This window comes from Balaenoptera physalus (genome assembly GCF_965194825.1).
Source record: "Balaenoptera physalus genome assembly, chromosome: X".
Taxonomy (NCBI): Eukaryota; Metazoa; Chordata; class Mammalia; order Artiodactyla; family Balaenopteridae; genus Balaenoptera; species Balaenoptera physalus.
Window position 1 is genome coordinate 86,217,539 of NC_138903.1, and position 21,389 is coordinate 86,238,927.

At 37.6% G+C, this 21,389-nt stretch overlaps 1 protein-coding gene across 6 annotated transcripts in view; it reads left to right on the forward strand.

Annotated features, from left to right (window-relative positions):
* Window positions 1–21,389, forward strand: part of DIAPH2 (diaphanous related formin 2) — an 865,471-nt gene that overhangs the window by 630,737 nt on the left and 213,345 nt on the right. For all 6 annotated transcript variants that reach the window (XM_082447366.1, XM_082447365.1, XM_082447362.1 and 3 more), the window contains one exon: window positions 11,965–12,129. In XM_082447366.1, the coding sequence (XP_082303492.1) occupies window positions 11,965–12,129 (165 nt within the window). The remainder of the gene's footprint in view (window positions 1–11,964; window positions 12,130–21,389) is intronic.

The window sequence follows — 21,389 nt, forward strand, 5'->3', positions numbered from 1 at the left end:
ACTGGGAGAAAAAAAAGTGAACACCCAACAAGCAGTGAGATTTGAGAGCTTATACAACATCTTAATAGGGGAAGGGGAGATGGGACGTAGGCCACTTAGAGGAGAGTAAAGGATTTTTAGGAAAGATGAGTGGAACCTCAGGAGGATAGATGGAAGATATGATAGTATGAGGCAAAGTTTGTCTGGGTGTAGTGTCAACTTCTAGTCTCCTCTCCTTTGATAAGAGTCATTCTTCTCTGGTTGATGAAACTCCCAGGGAAGAGGTTTATGACAGTTGAGTTCCTTTTGGAGGACCTGTCTTTATGCAGATAAGGGGAGTTCAGAGAAAGCCTCTCCCTGCATTTGCTGTTTTCCCAAGTGCCTTCAACTCAAAATAATTCTTATGCCAAATGGGCATATTTTAGGGTGGCCTATTCTGCACCCATCACAGGCTGTCCTCCTCTACAGCTCCCTGCGTTCCCAATCTGTGTTATCTTGGAATAGTCCAAGTTTCTTGATAACTCCAGATACAGTTATACCTCTGCTCATGCTATTCTCCTTGCCTGTGGTGTCTTCTCTTTGGATAGAAAAATCTTTTCCATACCTCAAGATGGAAGTCGAAAGTTACTTCCTTCTGAAACCTTACCTAATAATCTCAGAATCACTTCTTTCTATGTGTTTCTATATTTTTCTGGAATTCCTTTGTGGAGCTTAGTTTATTTTACCATGCACTTTTGTTTATTATTTATTTTAAACAAGAGAAGCAGTATGGTATGCTGGTTAAATTCATACTTTTATGTTATGGGGGAGCTATGGGGGTAAGGGTACCCAGGTTCAAATCCTGAAACCACCACTTACTGCGGAGATGGCACTGAGAAAGTCAGTAGGCCTCCCTGAGGCAAATTTCATCATGTGTAAAATGGAGTTACTGATAGGATATATGCATCAGAGGGCCGTTGGGAGTATTAAATAAGACAACGCTTTTTCTCTACTTAATCTCCCAGTTTCTTATACATTGTTGCCACATGATAAATGATGCTGAGAGCTGAATGTGAGGTAGGGCTGGAGGTAGTACTTGATCTAATTAACATCTGTGTGTGCAGACTATGAATATTCAATAATAATACTGACATTCCAAAATATATACATCAATCTCAAAATTTTCTAATCATAACTCTTATGTTACTCTAAACGCAACTATTTATATGCCAGTCTCAATAGTTATGCGTTGCCTAACACCTGCTATTTTTTAACTGCCTTTGATACTATGTAAATTCTCAATAATTTATCAGATACACTTTAATTGGATGTGTACATAATATATACTCTTCTTATCAGTAGTTAGGAACTAGCAAGTAGACTTACTATCATTTGGACAGTATTCTATGTTGCATTAGTCCTAGGGTTTTTTCTTATTGTTGTTAGTGTACGTGTATGTGTTAATTCAGCTAGCATTTTTTATGCCTTTGAGCAAAAAAAATCGGATGGTATCAGTTCCCTGTTTAAAACCCTTCAATGACTTACATCTGTCTCAGGAAAAACTTCAAAATGCTTAAGAGACCTGTAGAATCTGGCCCCTACGGACGACAGGAACCATCTCCCTCCTATCTCCCACTTCCTCCATAGGCTCTAGTAGTCCAGGACTTTTCTCTCTCCTTTGTGTTCCTGCAGTATTTAATATCCTTCAGAGCCTTCACTCACCCTATTCCAGCACTCCTCCTGGCTCTGCCCCTTCAGGTCTGAGTTTTAATATTTCACCCTTCAAGTGGCATTACCAGACTCCTGGCCCACCCGTACTCCCACAAGTCTAAGTTAGGTCTCCCAAATATACACTCTTTAACAACCTATGCTTTGCAATCACAGTTTTCAATTTGTAATTTAAAATTTTTTCTATTTGTTTAATGTATGCTTTCCCATGAATCTGTAATCTCCATGAAAGCAGTGACCAGTGACCTTGTATCAGTAGTAACTACTATATCTTCAGAACCTAGAAGATACCTGGCACAGAGTAGGCACTTAATAAATATCTTTGACTAAATGAAAAATCACTCTGTTAGGTGTCTCAGAATGCAAAGCTAGAGTCTGTCTTCAAAGGAAGAGTAAAAAGAAATGTACACAAAAGGCACAGTGAGTGAATAATGAAATGGGGTAGAGAAAAGTAGGAGGGCTTGAGTGTACCTCTTACCTCTATAATGATCATCACATTTGTAGCTTTAACTGGAAACTGATTTAAAAGCATTTTCTTTATACCCAGCCGACTCAGGCCATCTGTGAAAAAGTGGGCTCATTACAAAATTAGTTCATCTCTCTGGAAACATAATTGCCTCCTATATGTTAAAAACTGGAGACTGGTTCAGAATTCCTGTCATTGACTATGCTATCTTTGTTATGTCATTTAAATGTCCTATGCCTAAGTTTTGTAATCTGATTGTTAAAAGAATTTTGTAGTCTAAATCCTGAACCATTTTAAACTATTATGTTGAACCCAATTGCAAGTTATTATATATATTCTATATTGTTCTTATTAATGTTTCACATTCTAAAATATTCATCAGTGTGTATTTATCACATAATGTGTGGTCTCTAAGTAAATTCCAGCTACTTTAATATGCCTTAGTATTATTTTTTAAAGATAAATTTCTTTAAAATAGTAATCATTTTTGACTAAAAATGATATATTCAAATTAAATGAAAAAAATTACTATTTGGTTTTTAGCATTTAGAGACATCTTTTCTGACAGGTTATGGAAAGAGGAAATACTGTCTGTATTCTTTAATAGATTTTATATTTGTGACTTCCTTTTATTTAAATGGATAATTATGCCATGTTGCTAACTAAATCTTGTGTGAAGGTTAAGTGGATCTCAAGCTGATTTTTCCATGTTCTCAACAATCCAGCAGTAATGATATTTCGAATTTCAAGTTTTTTATTAAAATCATAACTAATGTACTACCTATGAAGATGAGAAATTGTAAGAACGGATTTGACTCAATTAGCTGTGAGGTACATAAACTCCTTCATCCCCAGTGCTCTGCTAATGCTTATTCCAGTTCTAGTGGAACAAGTTTTCTGTATTAACAATTACTCTCCACATCAAAATTAAGTAAAATGACAAACAGTAGTGTTGGTAGTACTCTGCCTAGTATTTGGTGCAGCAATGCTATTGTAGGGCAGGGAAAAGTTTTCCCCGGTCCTCATAAGGTCCCTGGCTGCATCTGAAAATTAAGATTGACAAAGACAGATTAATGGGAGAAAAGCATACACATTTATTGAATATAAGTCTTATGTGGCGTGGAAGCCTTCATTAGGAAATGAAGACCCAAAGAAATGGTTAAACCTGAGTGGTTTTATGCTAGGTTTGATAAATAGTGGAAAGTCATGGAAAGATATGAATGGGCAAATAGTATGAAGTATAGTAAACTGGGGGGAACTAAGAAAGGCTTGTTCATTCAGATACTTCTTGGTGTCCCTCCTCCATCTTGGAGATAAGGTTGTTCCTTTCTTTGGGGTATAGGGAAGCTACCTCTCACGTCGGTGTTTTCTGACCTGTTTCAGGGGAGAAGAGCACTGATCTTCCTACTTCTTCCATTTTCTCAAATTCCTTCAGCTTAAAGTATTCAGTATGCCACCGTGCCATATTTTGGGGTAATGTGTTCTGAACCCCATCAGCTATTGTGCCAGTTAGAGGGCAAGGGTTACAATACCTACCTTCAATCAATTTATAGACAGCTAATTATAGCTACTGAAAGTAGTTTAAAACTATATATAATGTATATAAATATACACTATAAAAGTATAAAATAATATAAAAGTATTAAAAATATTTCCTATTTGAATATATGCCTATGGGTGAATTATAGCTATTTCAGGTTGAATTTTAAGTCCATACTATTATTATATTAGTAAGGAATATAATCTATAAATCTGTATATAGTCACACAAAAGCATAGATGATAAAAGCTTTAGACAATTCTGTGTAGTGTGTAAATACCAAAGTAATTGTGTGAAGACTGCTTCCCTATGTCAGATTTTCAAATGAGTTCATATGAAAATGCTTTGTGGGACTTATGATGTATGTTTTATAAATTGTTTCCAGATTCATGATTGAGATCAAATGGTTTAAAATTAATAATACTTTTTAAAGGTTAACATTTTACTTCCTAGCTTTTTAAAATGCTGACCACATTTTAGCTTATAAACCCTGCAACAAACACTTCTCTTGGAGAGAAGATGATGTAATTTTACAATAGTTCAATAGTTGATAACTTCAATAGTTGAAGTTATCTTCAAAAACTTATAAGCTGGAAAAATCAGAAATGCTTGTCTTTGTAGAACAAGGAATTTGAAAGTCAACTAGTAAAAGGAAAATTGCTCTCAATTGCTTTTTTCCCCTTAAAATTGATAACTTTATATGCATTTGATATGCCCACTTTACCACCTTAAGGTTCTATTTCTTTTAGTATATAAATTACTATGAATTACCCCTATCTCTGAACTTCAACTTGGAAAGATCATTGTTTTTCCAGGGTTCTTCTCTCTCAATATTTCAAGGACTCCCAAGGTTGCTTAAGCAGGTGGGAAGAGGTCAGTCTACATTTTGGTCCCAGAATAATCTAATCATCTTCCACAAAATACCTTATTCTTTGATACCAATACAGCCATTGTCACCATCTCCTGTGGCACCAAAGGCCAAGAAATCTGGGCATCCAGGAGCAAATGGCCTTTTCCTGCTGATCTCACCATTCTCTTCAATAGTTCTTCAGGGAAAGGCATCAGAAGAGCTTCTAGCATTAGTTACACGGTGTGCCCATAACTGTCCTTCCTATTTCACCCTAAACATGGCCACTGGCTTCTCATTCCGTGCTCTCACAACCCAGTTAAGGGCAGGCTGCCTGGCCCAGAGAAGTCCATCACAAGAGTCTACAACATATTTTCTAAAGTCTCTCTTATAATGAAGCTTTAAATATTCCCAAATAGGAAGCAGCAGCTCAGTTCAAATCTCTACTTTCTCCCTCTTCTCTGTAGGCACAATCCCGTTATACGCACTTTACATTATAAATAGAACAGAATTCTATAGGTAGCTGTAAGGATGCCTTGTATCTCTATGACAAGAAAGTGGCTTTCGGACTCTAGGATGAAAACTACCCATGAGCCACCAAATATCCTTTCATAAAATATATTTTCTAATAAATTATTTCTTTACCAGGCATCCCAGAAGATAGCTTTAAGACTTATTTCCTTTAAAATGTATTCGCAATTTCTGGTCTCTAATATGGGAGATAAATAAAATGCCCAATTTAAAATGTTACCTACTGAAGTGTCTACTAGGGCCACATCTAGGTCTAATTACACAAACAACTTAAACAGACCATCATTCTACTGACAAATATATTCTATTGCATATATAGGTTTAAAATAAAATCAGTATGATTGAAGTCTACCTTGAAAAATGAATTTAAAATGTCCAGATTGATGAAAATATGAGGGGATTAAAATTTTTTCTCAAGTATTCAGAAAATCACCATTAAAATATTCTCTACTAATAAGGTTTGTTGTGAAATTGGTTTATCTTAAGATATATAAGAAGGGTTTTAGTTTCCCAAGTACCCAAGTCAAACCCATGGCTCATCTTCCAATGTGATGTTATAATGAGACTTTTCTCTTTCACCAAATATTTCTTGAGAAGCTATAGCATAGTTGTTAAGAATATGAGTTCTGGACCCATTCTCAGTTTGTTCCCATTACTGTGACTTACCAGCTGTCTGACCTTGGGTAAATTCTTACCTCAGGAAACAGTTGTGAGGATTAATTGCATTAATCCATGGGAAGCCTTCACAATGACTCCCACAGAGTAAATTAAAACAAAACAGTAATAAAAGATTAGGTATAATGATCATTATTATTATTGTTGATTTTAGTTATTTTTTCACTGCTACTATTTCTGCTACGTGTTTTAGGGGCTGATGATGTTACCGAACTCAGGTTCGGCTGCTCACCACTCTGAAGTCAATGATCAAGAGGCAAGTGTCAGTAGAAAGGAAAGGTGCTTTAATCAGAAAAGCTGGCAATCTGGGGAAAAGGTGGACTCATGTCCCATGACCAACTCCCAAGATTCTGCTCAGCCATGACAGTTTTTAAAGGGTAAAAGGAGGAAGAATCTCAGTGAATCATCAAGGCAGGAGGTTGGATTCTGCATCATTCTCCATTGTGTGCAGAGGGGCTGACTCTCTCTTCAAATGGTATCTTGCCTGTGTGATCTGCCTGCAGAATTGCTAAGGGGGCCGTTGTGGGTAGAGAGCTAGTCATTCTTTAACTACTTAATTCTTCATTCTTACTGCTTTTTATCTAGGAAAAGAACCAACAGGTTAGGCAAGGAGTGGTGTGCATTCAGGAGAGCGTAAGTTAGGAGTTAGGTTAAATTACCTAGTGATCTCATTCTTATAATTAGGTTCTTTTAAGGTTAGAGGGGAACAGAAATGGGCAAACAGGAAAGGGGCAAAAGAGCTCCTTTCAGTGAGTCAGTGGTCAACAAGACAGGCAAGGTCTATTCTCCTGGGCTATATTTTTAAGTGAGGAAAGATAGGCAATGAACAGGTAAATAAATAAAAGAGATAATGTCAGATAGTGATAAGTTCTCAGAATGAAATAAAATAGGCCAGAGTAATAGTGATGGGAGTGGACATTTTAGATTGGATGGTTGGGGAAAAGCCTCTCTGGGGAGGTGGCAGTTGAGCTGAGGTTGAATGACCTGGTGAAAAGAAACATTCTAGGCAGAAAGAAGAGCAAGTGCAAGGGCCCTGAATTGGGTATGAGAGCTTGCTAGGCACAAGGAAGAGAAAGAAGGTTAATGAGTCTCGGCATAGTGCTTAAGAGGGAGAACTGGGTGAGATTAGGTTGCAGTGGTGGGTAAAGGCCAGATCATGTAGAGCCAGCCTCATAAACGCTGAGAAGAAAATTGGATTTTATTCCAAGTGTTGTGGGAAGCTATCAGAGGGTTTGCAGGAGAGGATTTACATTTGAGATACCAATAGATGCCATGAACAAAAAAAAAAAATTAAGTAGAGATGACAAGCAGGCAGTTGATTATAAAAGTATCTCAGGGGAGAGACTGGAGCTACAAGTAATTTGGGAGCCATCAATATAGATGGTATTTAAAGTCATGTGAATCGCTCTGGTCAGTTAGACTATAGACAGAGGATTCAGGACCAAGCCCTCAGGGTACTCTAACATTTTACAGAAGTTGCCAGAGAAGGAGAGGAGGTAAGAGGAAAAACATTTTAAGCATGAGGGTGTGTGTCATAGAAACTAAGAAGAGTGGCTAAATGTGTCAGATGTGGCTGAGACCTCAAAAGGAGGACAGAGGGGTGAATGTTGGATTTGGCAACGTGAAGGTCATTGTCATTATAAATAGTGCACTTCTACCATGTGAAAAGAATGTTAGATTAGTATCATGCAGGGGTCTATCATGATGTCTACTATAGGGGAGGAAAAATAATTGTTTCTCTACCCTACTGAGTAATTGGCTGAGGACCAACCCCACCACCACCACCGCTTCCCCGTAATACAAGACAGAATAACAAGAGAAAACCAGAGAGAAGTTAATAAACTTGAATACCTCATGTGTACCTGGGAGATACTCGGAGAAAAATGAGTAACTCCCCAAAGTAGGCTAAGTCACCAGCTTAAATACCATCTTCAGCTAAAGACAAATGAAAGATGTGAGGACACCCATAATGGGGACGAGCGTTACAGGGAAAAGCACCATAAACAAGGATAAGGTTTGTTCTGCAGGTTTAAATCTGCAACTTCACCAGTGATACTCCTGATACCCTTGATTCTCTGGTGTCCTCCTTCTCTTCCTGGTACAGAGAGGAAGACACCCTTACAAATGGAGATTTCCTTTATAAATGGAAATTTCCCTTTCAAATGGGTAACTTTTACTCTTTTCAGAGCTTTTCCTGTGTCTGCTGTTTTTCAATCAGCTCAAAATAATCTATGCCAAAGAGGCATATTTTGGGGTGGCACATCTGCTCACCTTCACTACATTCTAACCTTAGATGGATGAGTGCCTTTGTTTTTTTGGGGGGAGGGGGAATGTAATTTATTATGTTTACAGTTTTATTGATAAAATGACTGCCTCTTATCTAGTTTCCACAGCTCTAAAAATTGGAATAGTGGTATTTCTCTGCCTTTTTGACAAGGTTGTCATGAAGGATATGGAACATAGTGGAAGGAAAAATATAACGTAAAGTCCGGTACAAATGCAAATTAATAAGGAGAGTTATTTGTAATATTAGATTATAAACTGCTTAAGGGTCTGGATTAGGCTTTAATGATCATTGTATCAAGCACAATGCTTAGCATAATACTAACCAGTATCTTGCGTTTAGTGGTTGCTCAAAAAAAGAAAAAAAATGTCTTAAATGAAATAAAGAGGTGGAAAGGAATGATGGTGTCTAGTTCTTTTTCACCTGCAGAATCCCAAGTACGATTTGGTGACAGGGTTGCTCTTGTGAAAGATTTCAGTGCTGAGTCATGCCCTCCATCCCTTTTACAAAGTAATCACTGTGAAGAGAAGTAAAGGACTTGGAGATTGGGCTGCTTTCCATTTGTTATTTCTAAGCGAAACCATTCCCAGAATTTTTCAGATTTTCTCACTTTGGTATACAGACAGAATTTCTGAAATCAGTTTTTCTTCTGGGAGAGCAAATTTATGAAATTGTGTATCACCACATGGGCATATTTTAGCTGGTGAAAAATTGTGTTATGATAAATGGTAAATGTCCAGTTTTTTTGCCTTTTTTTTTATCTTTGGCTTTTTCTGTGTGTTGTACAGGTGTTGAGCCTTCTGAAATATACACAGTTTAGTACCTTGCTACAAATAGAATATAAGTAAGTGACCTTTGCAAAGCGTGTATTCTTAGCAAGTCTGGCATGAGTCTGTTTTATTTAGGCAAGAGAGACTAGAAAACAAAAATCTAATTTTCATTCTGTGCTGAGAAATAAAGAGAATTGTCTTATTTCTGCAGCTCTCAAACAGGATGTTCAACACTCTTAAAAATCAAACAAATAGGGACTTCCCTGGTGGCACAGTGGTTAAGAATCCGCCTTCCAATGCAGGGTACACGGGTTCGAGCCGTGGTCCGGGAAGATTCCACATGCCACGGAGCAATTAAGCCTGTGCACCACAACTACTGAGCCTGCGCTCTAGAGCCCGCGAGCCTCACCTACTGAAGCCCATGTGCCTAGAGCCCATGCTCCGCAACAAGAGAAGCCACCGCAATGAGAACCCCGTGCACTGCAATGAAGAGTAGCCCCCGCTAGCCGCAACTAGAGAAAGCCCACGCACAGCAACAAAGACCCAACGCAGCCAAAAATAAATAAATTAATTAATTTTTAAAAATCAAACAAATATGATATTCTCAGAGGTAAAATCAGAATATGTAGGTAGCATTACATACAACCCTTTTGTTTGTAAAAAGCAAGTAGAGTAAGTCAGAAATGCATTAATTCTTTCAGGTCTATTGATAGCAAAATGGACTTGAGGGTTGAAAGATTTAATGTCACTCCTTAGCAAGGAAGAGGTTGTTGTGTGGCTAATGTGAATGCTAATACTTAAGTAGCATAAGAAGGAGCCTGGGAAGGGGAGCATCTCACTTTTAAAATCCTGCTGTATCCTGTAAGTGTCAGCTGCAAAGTGATTTTCCAGAAATGGTCTGATTTCCCCACTGACTTCCATTGTGAAACTAGAGCTGTGTTCCCATGGAAAATAAATTTGGCCCCAGGTTATGATAAAACACACTGAAGAATTCAGAAAATTTTATAAAATCCAGCATTTCAAGACACAGTTAGCAGTACCTGATAAAATAATACTATCACAAAATGTGAATACACTGTAGTAGATCTTAAAATAGCACACCCGAAACTGTGCTATTATTCTTTTTTTTAACAAGTCCAAGTCTAGTACCTTTACATTTAAAGACATTTTACTTCTGTGATCATTATTGATTTTTAATAGACTTAATTGTAAAAGGTAGATTTGCTTTCCTTTATATTCTTCATGGTTAGTCTACTTACCTTTTTCTGAAGCATTCTTATCAATTAACATTCAAAAGCTTTCAGCCATAGAAGAAAGACCAGAAGGAAATGTCCCAAAAAGTTCACAACACTGAGTTGTTGGAAATTTTAGTTTACTTACGTTTTTATATTTCTAAGTCACCTAAAGAGATAATTTTCTGTATCTGTATCTTCTATAATCAGGAATAAAGTCGATAATTTCTTTCTATAAATTTACACATAATGAGATACATTTAGTTGGACACATTTACATACCTGGTTCATTTTATGCTTGGTAGTAGTGGTAGTTGTTATCACTTTTTTGATAAAAATTTTAAAACAGTGATGTAATTAATTTTGGGATAAATACTTTTCTGTAGTATACTGCTGAAAGTGTAGTCCTAGTGTTACCGAACCAAACTTGGGTCCTCTGGCCACACACAGTAAAGCCAATCTACTGGCACCAGGTTGTGAAGGAAAGTGCAGCATTTATTATAGGCGTCAGACAAGGAGAGTGGGTGTGGGTGGCTTGTGCTCAAAAGCTCCAAACTCCCAGAGGGTTTCAGGGAAGCCTTTTTAAAGACCAGGTGAGGGAGGGGTTTGCAGGGTATGTGATCAGCTTGTGCATAGTTCTCTGATTGGTTGATGGTGAGAAAACAGGGCGGTGTCACAGGGGTTAACACTGTCAATCCTCAGGCTCCAGTAGGCCTGGGGGGCTATGTGCTCAAGGTCACCAAGTAGTTAACCTCTTCCATTTGGTGGGGGTTTTAACATCTGTAAAACAACTGAGGAAATGTGCATCAGATACTGTTATCTAAGCACTTAGAAAGGAGCTAAAGGAGAGGATATGGAGGAGGGGTCTGTCATGGGAAGGCCTCATTGGGTCCTGCTGGGTTACACTGGACTGGCAGCCTCAGTATCATCTGGGAACTTGTTAGAAATTATAATCCTCAGGCCCCTGGGCTCAGGCTCAGCAAACAGCATTTGGGTTTGAACAAGCCCTTTGGGTGATTAAGGTTCTAGAGCTACAGCAGAATCTCTCTCTCCCTCTCTCTCCCCTCTCCGTCCTTCCCTCTCCAAAGCTCTTCCTCTCCTCCCTTCTTTTTCTCTCTCCCTCTTTTTCCCCTCCTCATATGGGATATATGTGTATATGTATATATACACACATATAGATATATAACCTATATATAGAATTCACTGTAACCTCTCCATCTATATAGAATATGTATTAAAAAAAGAAAATATATACTTATTTCCCTGAGTTTTTCATTGCTGTTTGTTTCTACCCTACCTCGCTCCTAAAAAGATATGAGGCAGTTTTCTGGTGTTTATACGTCTGTGTTTTCATTTAGCAAACATGTTCTTCATGGTTATACCTTAAATAGTTCTGCCTCATTTATAGATTTTCAAAGCTCACTAACCAATATAATGACTCCAGCAAGTTGTTATGGGCTGAATTGTGCCCCCCCCCATTCATGTTTTGAAGCCCTAACCCTCAAAACTTCCAAAATGTGACTGTATTTGGAGATAGGACATTTAGAGAGGTAATTAAGTTAAAATGAGGTCCTTAGGGTGGGCCCTAATCCAATATAACCAGTGTCCTCATAAGAAGCGGAGATTAGGACACAGACAACACGGACAGAGGGACCACCAGGTAAGGACACAGGGAGAAGGCAGCCATCTTCAAGCCAAGGAAAGAGGCCACAGAAGACAGCAAATTTGCTGACACCTCGATATTGTATTGCTAGCCTGCAAAATTGTGAGAAAATAAGTTTCCGTTATTTAAGTTACCTGGTCTGTGGTATTTTGTCATGGCAACCCGAGCAAAGTAATGCAGAAGTTTACAGAAATAATGTTATAATTCAGTCTTAACATCTAGTGATTGCCTTGGAGGTACTATTGGATCATGTTCCTTAACAGAAAGCTACAGCTTTACAAAGGGTGCCAGAGAACAGTATGAAAAACTACTCACCATGCACAACAACATGATAAAGCTCTATGAGAATCTTGGAGAATACTTTATTTTTGACTCTAAGACAGTGAGCATAGAAGAATTTTTCGGTGATCTCAGCAACTTCCAAACTTTGTTCCTGGTAAGTAATACGTCTTAAAGCCTTGCAAGGCCTGTTGCTTTTGTTCTTAAATAATTTCTTCCATAGACATTTTATTTTACGTACCTACTAACCATATTGATTTCATGTTATAGCCCTTTAACAGGAATTGACAGATATTTTATACCTGTGACATGGATTAAAAATTGTTGGCTGGCTTAATGTATAATGGGAACCTAAATGAATTATCTTCAACTTTAGGTACACATGGGAATTTTACTGTTGAAATATTATAGAAAATGAATGAATTGGTATTCAAATGACCCTGATTTTTTATACAACATAATATTATAATTTGACCTAGCTTAAAAATTAACATCTAAAATCATCTTTTACTCAATACATTAAAATGCTGTGACTGATGAATAAGTTTCTTTCATAGTCTAGATGAGAAACTGATTCTAAATTGGACTCTGTATCAATAAATGACCTGGAATACCTAAAGTTTCTTTCAGAATGTGAGCTCTCCTTTTTCAAACTGTAACTCTTGGGGATAATGGTAAACGTTAGCATTAATCGGAGGTCAATTATCAGGGTGCCAGTTATGATGCTAGAGGGAAGCAAAAGCTTTGTTGTATAAATGCTGTGGGAATATTTCTCTGCATCCAGTGAAGGCATAGAAGAGCACAGTATCCGATTATGATAGTAACAGAAAGATATGCACAGTAGTTGATATCAAACAGGTAAAAGTCCCTTTATGTTAAAGAAGGAATTCTAGCAATTATCCCCAGCAGGAAGATCAATCAACAAACTAATTCATTGTAGTTAGAGGTATGTTTCTATCCCCAAAGCAATCCTTTGCTAAATAAGACTCTCTCTCTTAATTGATGGTGTTGCTCCATGAAATCATTTGATTTTGGTGTGATTTGCACAGTCTATGAAATACAAATATACTTGTGGAAAGCACTTGCTTTCATCTACTGATTTAGGACAGACAACCGAGAGTACACCCCGGCTTTGATAATAGAAGCTAAACCAGAAACTTTCATAAATATGATCATTTGTCTTATTTTTTGCGGAGAATATTAGCTGATTTTTGTTTTAGGTCTTTGCCTCTTAATAGACACACATATTTAACTTTTTAGCTGGTCAATAAGTAGCAAAATATATTCTACTGGCAATGAGTGGCTTTTTCAAAACTTAGACGTTAGGAACACACCCAGGTTATACTTACTTGGATAATTTTCAAAAAGAAAAAAAAAATGTATGTTGAAAGGGGACGGGGACTAGAAAATATACTTCAGTTGACACGGAAAAGATAAGTCCAATAATTTTCTTTTTTGGTAACATCAATGTCTATGGGTTAATAGAGATAAATAAATATAATTAATATTGTCAATCTCTATGAAAAAGGACCTTGTTTTTAACATAAATGGGATCCTAAAACACTGCCTGTCATATTATGTGCCCCCTACCTCCCCAATACGTGGACATAGAGTAGAATTTGCTGTACTTCTCTCATGTTGCAGCATTTGTTTAATTATAATTCCTGTGTGACAGCCTATGTTTAGTCCTATTAGCCAGATGCTTAGAAGGCTTGCCAAGAACTATACTTGTATTATTTCTCAGTCATAGCTTAGTTTTAAAAAGGTAAGGATATTATTGTTAAGAAGAACTGATTCTATGTCCTGGTGCTCTCACAAACAAGCTATGTGATTAGGTAAGTCATTTATCTTTCTAGCTAGTTAGCTAGTTAGTTAGTTAGAAAATGGTGGGATTACACTACTGATCTCAAAGAACTTCTTTCTCTTTAGAGTCTATGAGTCATGGTGGGAATTTCAGAGAGTCATTTGTATTCCATACATAAACAGGATATATCTTTTTGTCTACTGGCTTCACTGTGGGTGTAGCATGAGTACAGGGAAATTATTTGTCACAAATCATTCTCATTGTAAATAAGTTGACATTCTGAAGCCCGGTTGTGTGTGCATTTAAGTTAACTTCTTGAGAACCTGCTAAGCGTTTGGGAGCTTTCAAAACAGGTGACCAGCTCCTACACTGTGTCTTGGCCAGCCATTGCCACCTGTGCTACAGAATACTACTGCTACCACTTCTATTTACCAATCCTTTTAGACTTGCTGTCATGAGAAGTAGTGTGCAACTTTTTAGCTCTTTTGAACTTGAGTTGGTCACATAACCTCTCTGGGCATCAGTTTCCTCATTTTTAAAATATGAGTGATAATTCCTGCCATGGCTTCCTCACCATGATGTGAAAACACCTCATAACCTATGCTGTGCAGATGGAGAGTATTATTAGCCATTCTCTGCCTGTCCATTCAATTATTACTTATTGAGAACCAACTTGATTTTGGTAATGCTTTAGTCCAGAGACAAAAGGAAGAGAATGGTTTCTATCCATGAGTGGAGGGCGACGGACAAATGCAATATAGTTTGATAAGTGCTGCCGTAGGAATATGTCAGGGTGCTATAGTAATACAAAAGAGAGACTGCCTAACCCTGCCTGAGCTGGCCAGAGAAGCCTTCATAGGGAAAGTGACATTTAGGCAGTCTGGAAAAATCCATAGGACTTTGACAAGCTGACTTTGACAAGTAAGTTTAAGAGTTTTACACCTGACCTATAAGCCGAAGACTCCTAAATCAACATCACCAACTTCAGTCAATCATCTGTGCTCACCATGTCCCTGTTTCATAGTGAGCTTAAGGTGATTTCACTCTCCCAGGGGAGGGAAGAACCTTGAAAGAGAGACAAAAGTTGTCATCGCCACAAGTTCCCATTTTCTTAGTGCTTTGTGTGTTTGGCCTCAGGGTTCTTGGCGCTTAAAAGCATATTGGACTATAGATGGAAGCAATAAAATACCAGTAGTGCTGAGAAGAAAATAAGAGTTCTGATTCATGTGCTACCAAAAATTACTTCCAAATGAACTCAGAGTTTCATCTTGGGAGATCTATTTGGCATGTGTAGCATAAACAAAATACAGATACCAAAAAAATCTTCCTAAAAGAGATAACCTCTAAAAGATGGGGCAAATGGAAATAAACAAAAAGGGTTGACATTATGGATTAAGACCTTTTTCAAAATAATCACATTCAAATGAATGAAAGCAAAATTGGGCAATCTCTATGAGATGCTGCTCTATAAATTATTCATATCATTCATATTACATATTACTCAACTAATAAGGATATTGAAGATGTTCAGTTGAATGTCCTATATATTGTCATGAAGATATATGTAATTGGAAACATTTCTAAATTCAGAATTAAGACTCTCTTTCTAGTTAGCTTCTCTGAGAGCAGGAGAGTTTTAAAAACTGCTTATAATATAGGCAAGGTTAATTAATAATCCCTAAATTTAAGCTGAATATTTTGTAGAAGAAAAATTCCAGATTTATATAATATCAAAACATCTCTTTTGCTTATCCTCCTTTATGCTTCAGTCATTTGACTAGCTCAAATACTTGACTGCACAGTCTTTTTTCTTTCGAGATATTTGGAATAGAATGTTCAAAATCAGTGAACCTTGTGTGTTTCACCACCATGCAGCATCTTCCTTAGGCATAAAAATTAATTTCAGCTGTTGGGAAAGTGTTTGAGGCAAGTATTATACTTCAATAACTTTCATAGCTCCAAATAAATTATAGAAAATATTTCTTTCCTCTTTTAAATCTGTCAGTTTCCTGCTGCTTCTGTGTGTTTTTGATTTGTTTTTTAAAGAACAATCTGTTACCCAGGCACTCAATAAATATTTGTTGTGTGAGCGTCCTCATTCTATATCTTATATACTAGAAATAGAGGAACAAGGCTTTATAGGATTATTAGATCCATTGGCCTAACTTAAGAAGAAAATGTTACCATTAGTATTAATCAGGCTAGCAGATTTCCCCTCAACAAAATAAGTGTTTGCTACTGTTCATTTGATAACTAAACTTTAAGAATTTTTTTAAAAATCAAGACTTTAACAATTTTTCAGCTGCTCTTAGATGAGCATTAAAATGGCTAAGTGTTAGGAGGCTAAGTGATATCTATAAATCATGGCGTTTTATGCCATTGTTCAGTCTTCTTGCTTCTACCTCCTAAATATTTTTGGACTTCACCCATTTCTCTCCAAGCCCACTGACGCTACTTTAGTTCTGGGCCCCCGCCATCTCTCAGCTGGACTATTAATTACAATGATGTCCTGACTGGTCTCTCTGCCTACTTCTCTTACCATTTCTAACTTCGAATCCATTCCCCACATTATAGTCAGAGTAAAACCTAAAAAACCAAACAAACAAAATAATGTTACTTTCCTGGCTTATGATTCTTTAATGACTTGTGTCCTCAGGATAAAATCTAAACTGTTGCAAATTAATGTGGTTTACAAAATCAAAAGAACTAAGATTACTTAAAGCCCAGACCATCCTAAGGTTGGCTGAATAAGCCATAATCACTTGAACTCTCCTTCCAGACTGGGAAAAGTCAAGTATTGACAGTGGAGGCAGCAGGACAAAACAGCAGGAAGTGCCTAAGAGGACCTGAGCCTCTTACAACAGAGAGAAACTTTGTGAGCACAATATCGAAGGCTCAGTAAATGAAGGCCCGGAGGCAAATGTGTGACTGTCATCTTGTGTTAATTGCTCCCTAGCCAGTGTGGCATCGGGAGTTATGACAACCAAGGTCACTCTTATCTTAATTCTCAGTTAGGGATGTTCTTCCTTCTGTCTTAAGTAATTGTTCTTTTAAAATCTAACCTTATCTGAAAGCTCCTTGTAGCCATTTTGGCTTATGGAGATACTTAATTTTGAGAAGCTCTCATTTTCCTCAAGCCATCTTCCTCTTTACAAGGACTCAATCATGTCTAAATCTAAACTATAATTGGAAAGCAAGGTGAGCATCTGCATCTGCACTCAAAGGCTAAATTGATAATATATAGAACATTTTATTCATTCATTAAAGGCAATTTGCCTTTAAAGAAATGAGGATGAATTTTTGCATAAAAAGACTGTGTATATAATCCCTGATCCAAGAACACTAAGTTATTTTGAAACATTTTTAAGCCTTCAATTCACAAAGCACTTGACATTTAAAGGAAACTGTAGTACAGTATTGTAAAAATGGTGGACTTATGTTAGAAACCAAATATGTTCTTGAACAAAGAAGTATTAATCAGTAATATAAACTCTATTATCTAGAATTCCATCATCCAAAATCTCTACTAGATGCCTCAAAAGTTGATTGCAAAGTTGAAAGCAAAAGCATATTTGCTTTGCCAATAAAATGGTAATTAATATTATGAAGATGCCCTTGAGAAACAGCAAAGACCCTGATGTGCCTCTTGAAATAATATAGTTTTATTTGTAAGCTAACTGTCTCATCACCTGTGAATTAAGATGTTTACACTAGTAACAATAATCCAGATATCCCAGATTATCTCTTCTTTACCCCCACTGGCAGGACTCAAGCTCTCTGCAAAGTCTCCACTCCCACAAGTACATCTGGAGTCATCTCATATGGGCTCAAACATGTGTCATCTATAGTCACCGCTTGACATTTGCCCACACATATTTGAGTGCCTCCTGTTCTAGGGTGATGAGGATATAGCATTAAACAAAATAGACAAAGTCCTGCCCTTTCTGTCCTCCTGCAGCTCTCACTCTGCTGAATGCCTTTTGCTGGCAAAGCTGCTTGAGTTGCCCTCAATGATAATGGCCACATCCGGGCCAAGGTTGCAGTCTCCTGCTGCTCCAATTTTGCCATCAATCCTTGCAGTACTTGAGTGTGGGGTTATGCTCAGTGCAGACGTAGCCACGCTTCCTGAGACCCTTCTTAAAAAGTTTATTTCTCGTCTCTTCTGATCCCTTTCTCCTTGGAGGCTTAAAAGGTTTTTTTTGAAGTCCTAGAGACCTAAAGGGGATCCTAAAACCATAATCCCCTCCATTGCCCTTCTTCCTCCCTTTTGTTCAGGCACCTAGGCAGGTATCTTCCTTTTCCTAGAAGGCAAGGATAAATAAAGTACCAGCATAAATCCTTTCATGCAGATAGAGCCCTAAGGGCCCACCAGCTCCCCCTATTTAATCACACACACCCAGATAATTCCCTTTGAGCTCAGATGGGACCACCCTGGCTACATAACCTTAGGTTTATTTTGAGCTATTGCAACTCTTTGAAAATAGGCAATCCATGTAAAATACATGGTAACTCTATTAAGCAGAATATTTGACCAGAATACTTCATTCCCCAGCTGTGCCGGAGAGCAGACTTTACTGTATTATGCAGACATCATTGAATTCTTCTTTAGAAACCGATGTCACCTATCAACTGTTGTATTCTGTTTGACTGTTTACTTTGGGCCAGAAGTAGATGTCCTATTTTTCTGATATGATTGTTCCTTGTATAAAAAAGCTAAATATTATATCATAAGGAACTAAAGGAATATGTAATAATGGCATCCATGGTTTAAAGAAAACCCACATTCCCCAACATGAGAAAAATGCCTACTGGTATAAATGGTTTTTAAATGGGTACACATTTTAGATTAATATTATAAAAATTTAGGATATCATAAATGTTTCTAAAGATATTTCTCAAAGTTATCAGAATTGTTTATGGCAAGCTGGATATTGCCCTTTAGAAATCTAAGAAAACATAATAGCTAACACTGAAAATATTAACAAAATCAGTTCAATGCCTACTTTTCTCATTAAAGTCTAGTAATAACTAGAACCAGGAAACAAAATGCAATATCTTTAGTTCTAGCAATAACACCTCACATAGAATTTTTCAAGGAAGTGTTCCCCATAAATAAGTTATTATTGAATTATATCCAAACACCTGGAAGTGATGCTGAAACTCGGCCTCTGTGCAGTGGTGCTGGATCGAATTTTGGAGACAGAGTTCTGGGTGAAGTAGAGAAGAATAGCTTTATTGCTTTGCCAGGCAAAGGGGGACACAGCAGGCTCATGCCCCTCAAAACTGTGTGTCCCAACCCAGGGGAGTTTGGTGAGGAGTTTAATAGCAATGGTTCAAGGGCAGGGTTGCTAGTAAGTATCAGAGTATGTGCAGGGTCTGCATTCCTTTAATCTGGCCTCCCGTGGTCTCCTGATGAGCTGCGGTTCTTGAGGTTATCAAACTATGACCTTCTCTCTGGAATGAAGAATGCTTCATCAAGCAGTTCATCTTCCATTTGTTGGGAGTTTTAGTACTGAGGAAGAGCTCAAAGATATTGTTATGTGTATCCTTGAGGCGGAACCAGGACCGTGCCCCAAGGCTGCACTATTGTTTCTTGGCTGCCCCTCCCTTGTCTCTGCGTCCCCTCCCTTCCCTGATTAGCAACTGTTTGAATCTGCCATTTGGAGCTCAAGGAAGGTCACGGAGGCTGGAGTCTATTCTCTACAAACAAGAAACAGGGGACACAGAAAGGCTTTCCTGCCCAGGAGCCCCACAGGGTCCTGCTCGGTTTCACTAGCAGGAAAGTTATAAGATAAGCGGGAAAATATATGAGCTGACCTTTTCCAGTGGCCCTGAGATTGGCCAAAGCTATTGATTGTTATCAAAGCCTGCCTGTTAAAACCTGAGCAGGAAGATTCCAGAGGTTAATGCTACTGGTATCACCCTCTCAGCTTGCTGTTTTTCTTCATTCTGCTTCATCCTCATTTGTTTATCAGAAAACATGCCCTAGTCCCTGTACGAGGCAGTAGGAGGCAGGACTCTCCCTGGAACCCTGCCCATGGAGCTCCTTTTGCCCAATATGTCTCCTCCCTCTTCTTCTCCTCCCCCCACTTCCTCTCCAGTTGCTTTAACAACTTGTTCAAGTCACTTCATCTAAGAAGCCCTCCCTACTGCTCCAACTTTAGCCTAGATATCCCTTCTGGGTACTTTCGTACCTCCATCCTAGCATATTTTACCCTGTAATGTGTTCATCTCCATATCCTCAGTGACCAGCACTATAATTAGCCTACCATGGGTAGGCTAATCACTAAGGATATGTGTGTGTGTGGGTGTGGGTGTATACACCCACACACACACACACATACACACACACACACACACACACACACACACACACACACACACATATATACTCATTGAGTTATATTAACTCAGTGAATTAATATAACAATGAATGAACCAAACAGTCAAAGATGAAGAAAATCAAATTTTTGGCTGTCCAGAGCTCACATTCTAGTGGAAAAGGCCGTCAAAGGAACAAATTCTAATAATAAAATGATACATATATACAAAGGGCTTGTGAGAAAGCAGAGGAGAGAGGCATTTGTTCTGTCTGATTTAAGGCTTCAAAGAAGAGACATGTGTACTGCAGCCTTTCACATTTAAAGAAGTCCTTCCTTTTTTTGTTATTCCCCAACTGAGTTGGTGTTTATGTATAGTGGTAAACATGTATATTTCCTAGTTTTCCATGCTGAGTTCAAAGTGGAAAGACAACTATTTCATTTCCAGGGAAGCAGCTTTCAGGTAGTTATTATGATCTAAAGGTTATCTATCATATGGTTGGACAAGCAGTAACCAAGCTTCAATTACTTCTTATGACTGACAGCCATCCTGAGCAATAGGCTAATTGATGCAGATTATCTAGGGCAAAATCAGTTACTTAAAGACTGACTTGTCTGGTGTTTGGGGCAGTGGGTCTTATCCAGGGATGATCTTGCCTCCCAGGAGACATTTGGCAAGGTCTAGAGACATTTTTGGTTGTCACAAACAAGGAGGAAGTGCTGCTAGCATCTAGTGGATGAAGCCTGGGATGCCGCTAAATATCCTACAATGTACAGGACGGTCCCTCACAACAAAGAAATAATCCTTGGCAAGATTGAGAAACCCGGCTTTAGGGTTATCTGCTAAAGATTTTTTTTTTTTTAATTTTCATTTGGAAGACCATGCGAGGTGACTCAAATTAATAAGCAGAATTTGTACTAGATAAATTAATAATGCATCTATTTGTCACATCAATTTAATATATTAACAATAATTTCAATTATTGACTTGATCACTGTAAAGTATTGTTTTAATTACTAATATTTTCTGTATCATTGAAAGATGTTCTGGTTCATATGACTTGTAAAATTTTTAAATCATGCATGTTAATTGTAGGAAAATTAGAAACCATAGGCAAAAAAGAAAAAAAAAAATTAACTGAAATCCTACTACCCAGAGATAATATTAATAGCTTGCCATATATTCTTCCAGACATTTGTCTGTGCAAGTACATATGTATTTAAATTGTGAATATATTTTTCTTAAAATAATAATAATAAAAAGTCTTGTGAAAGTTTAAGCCCTAAGTGTAT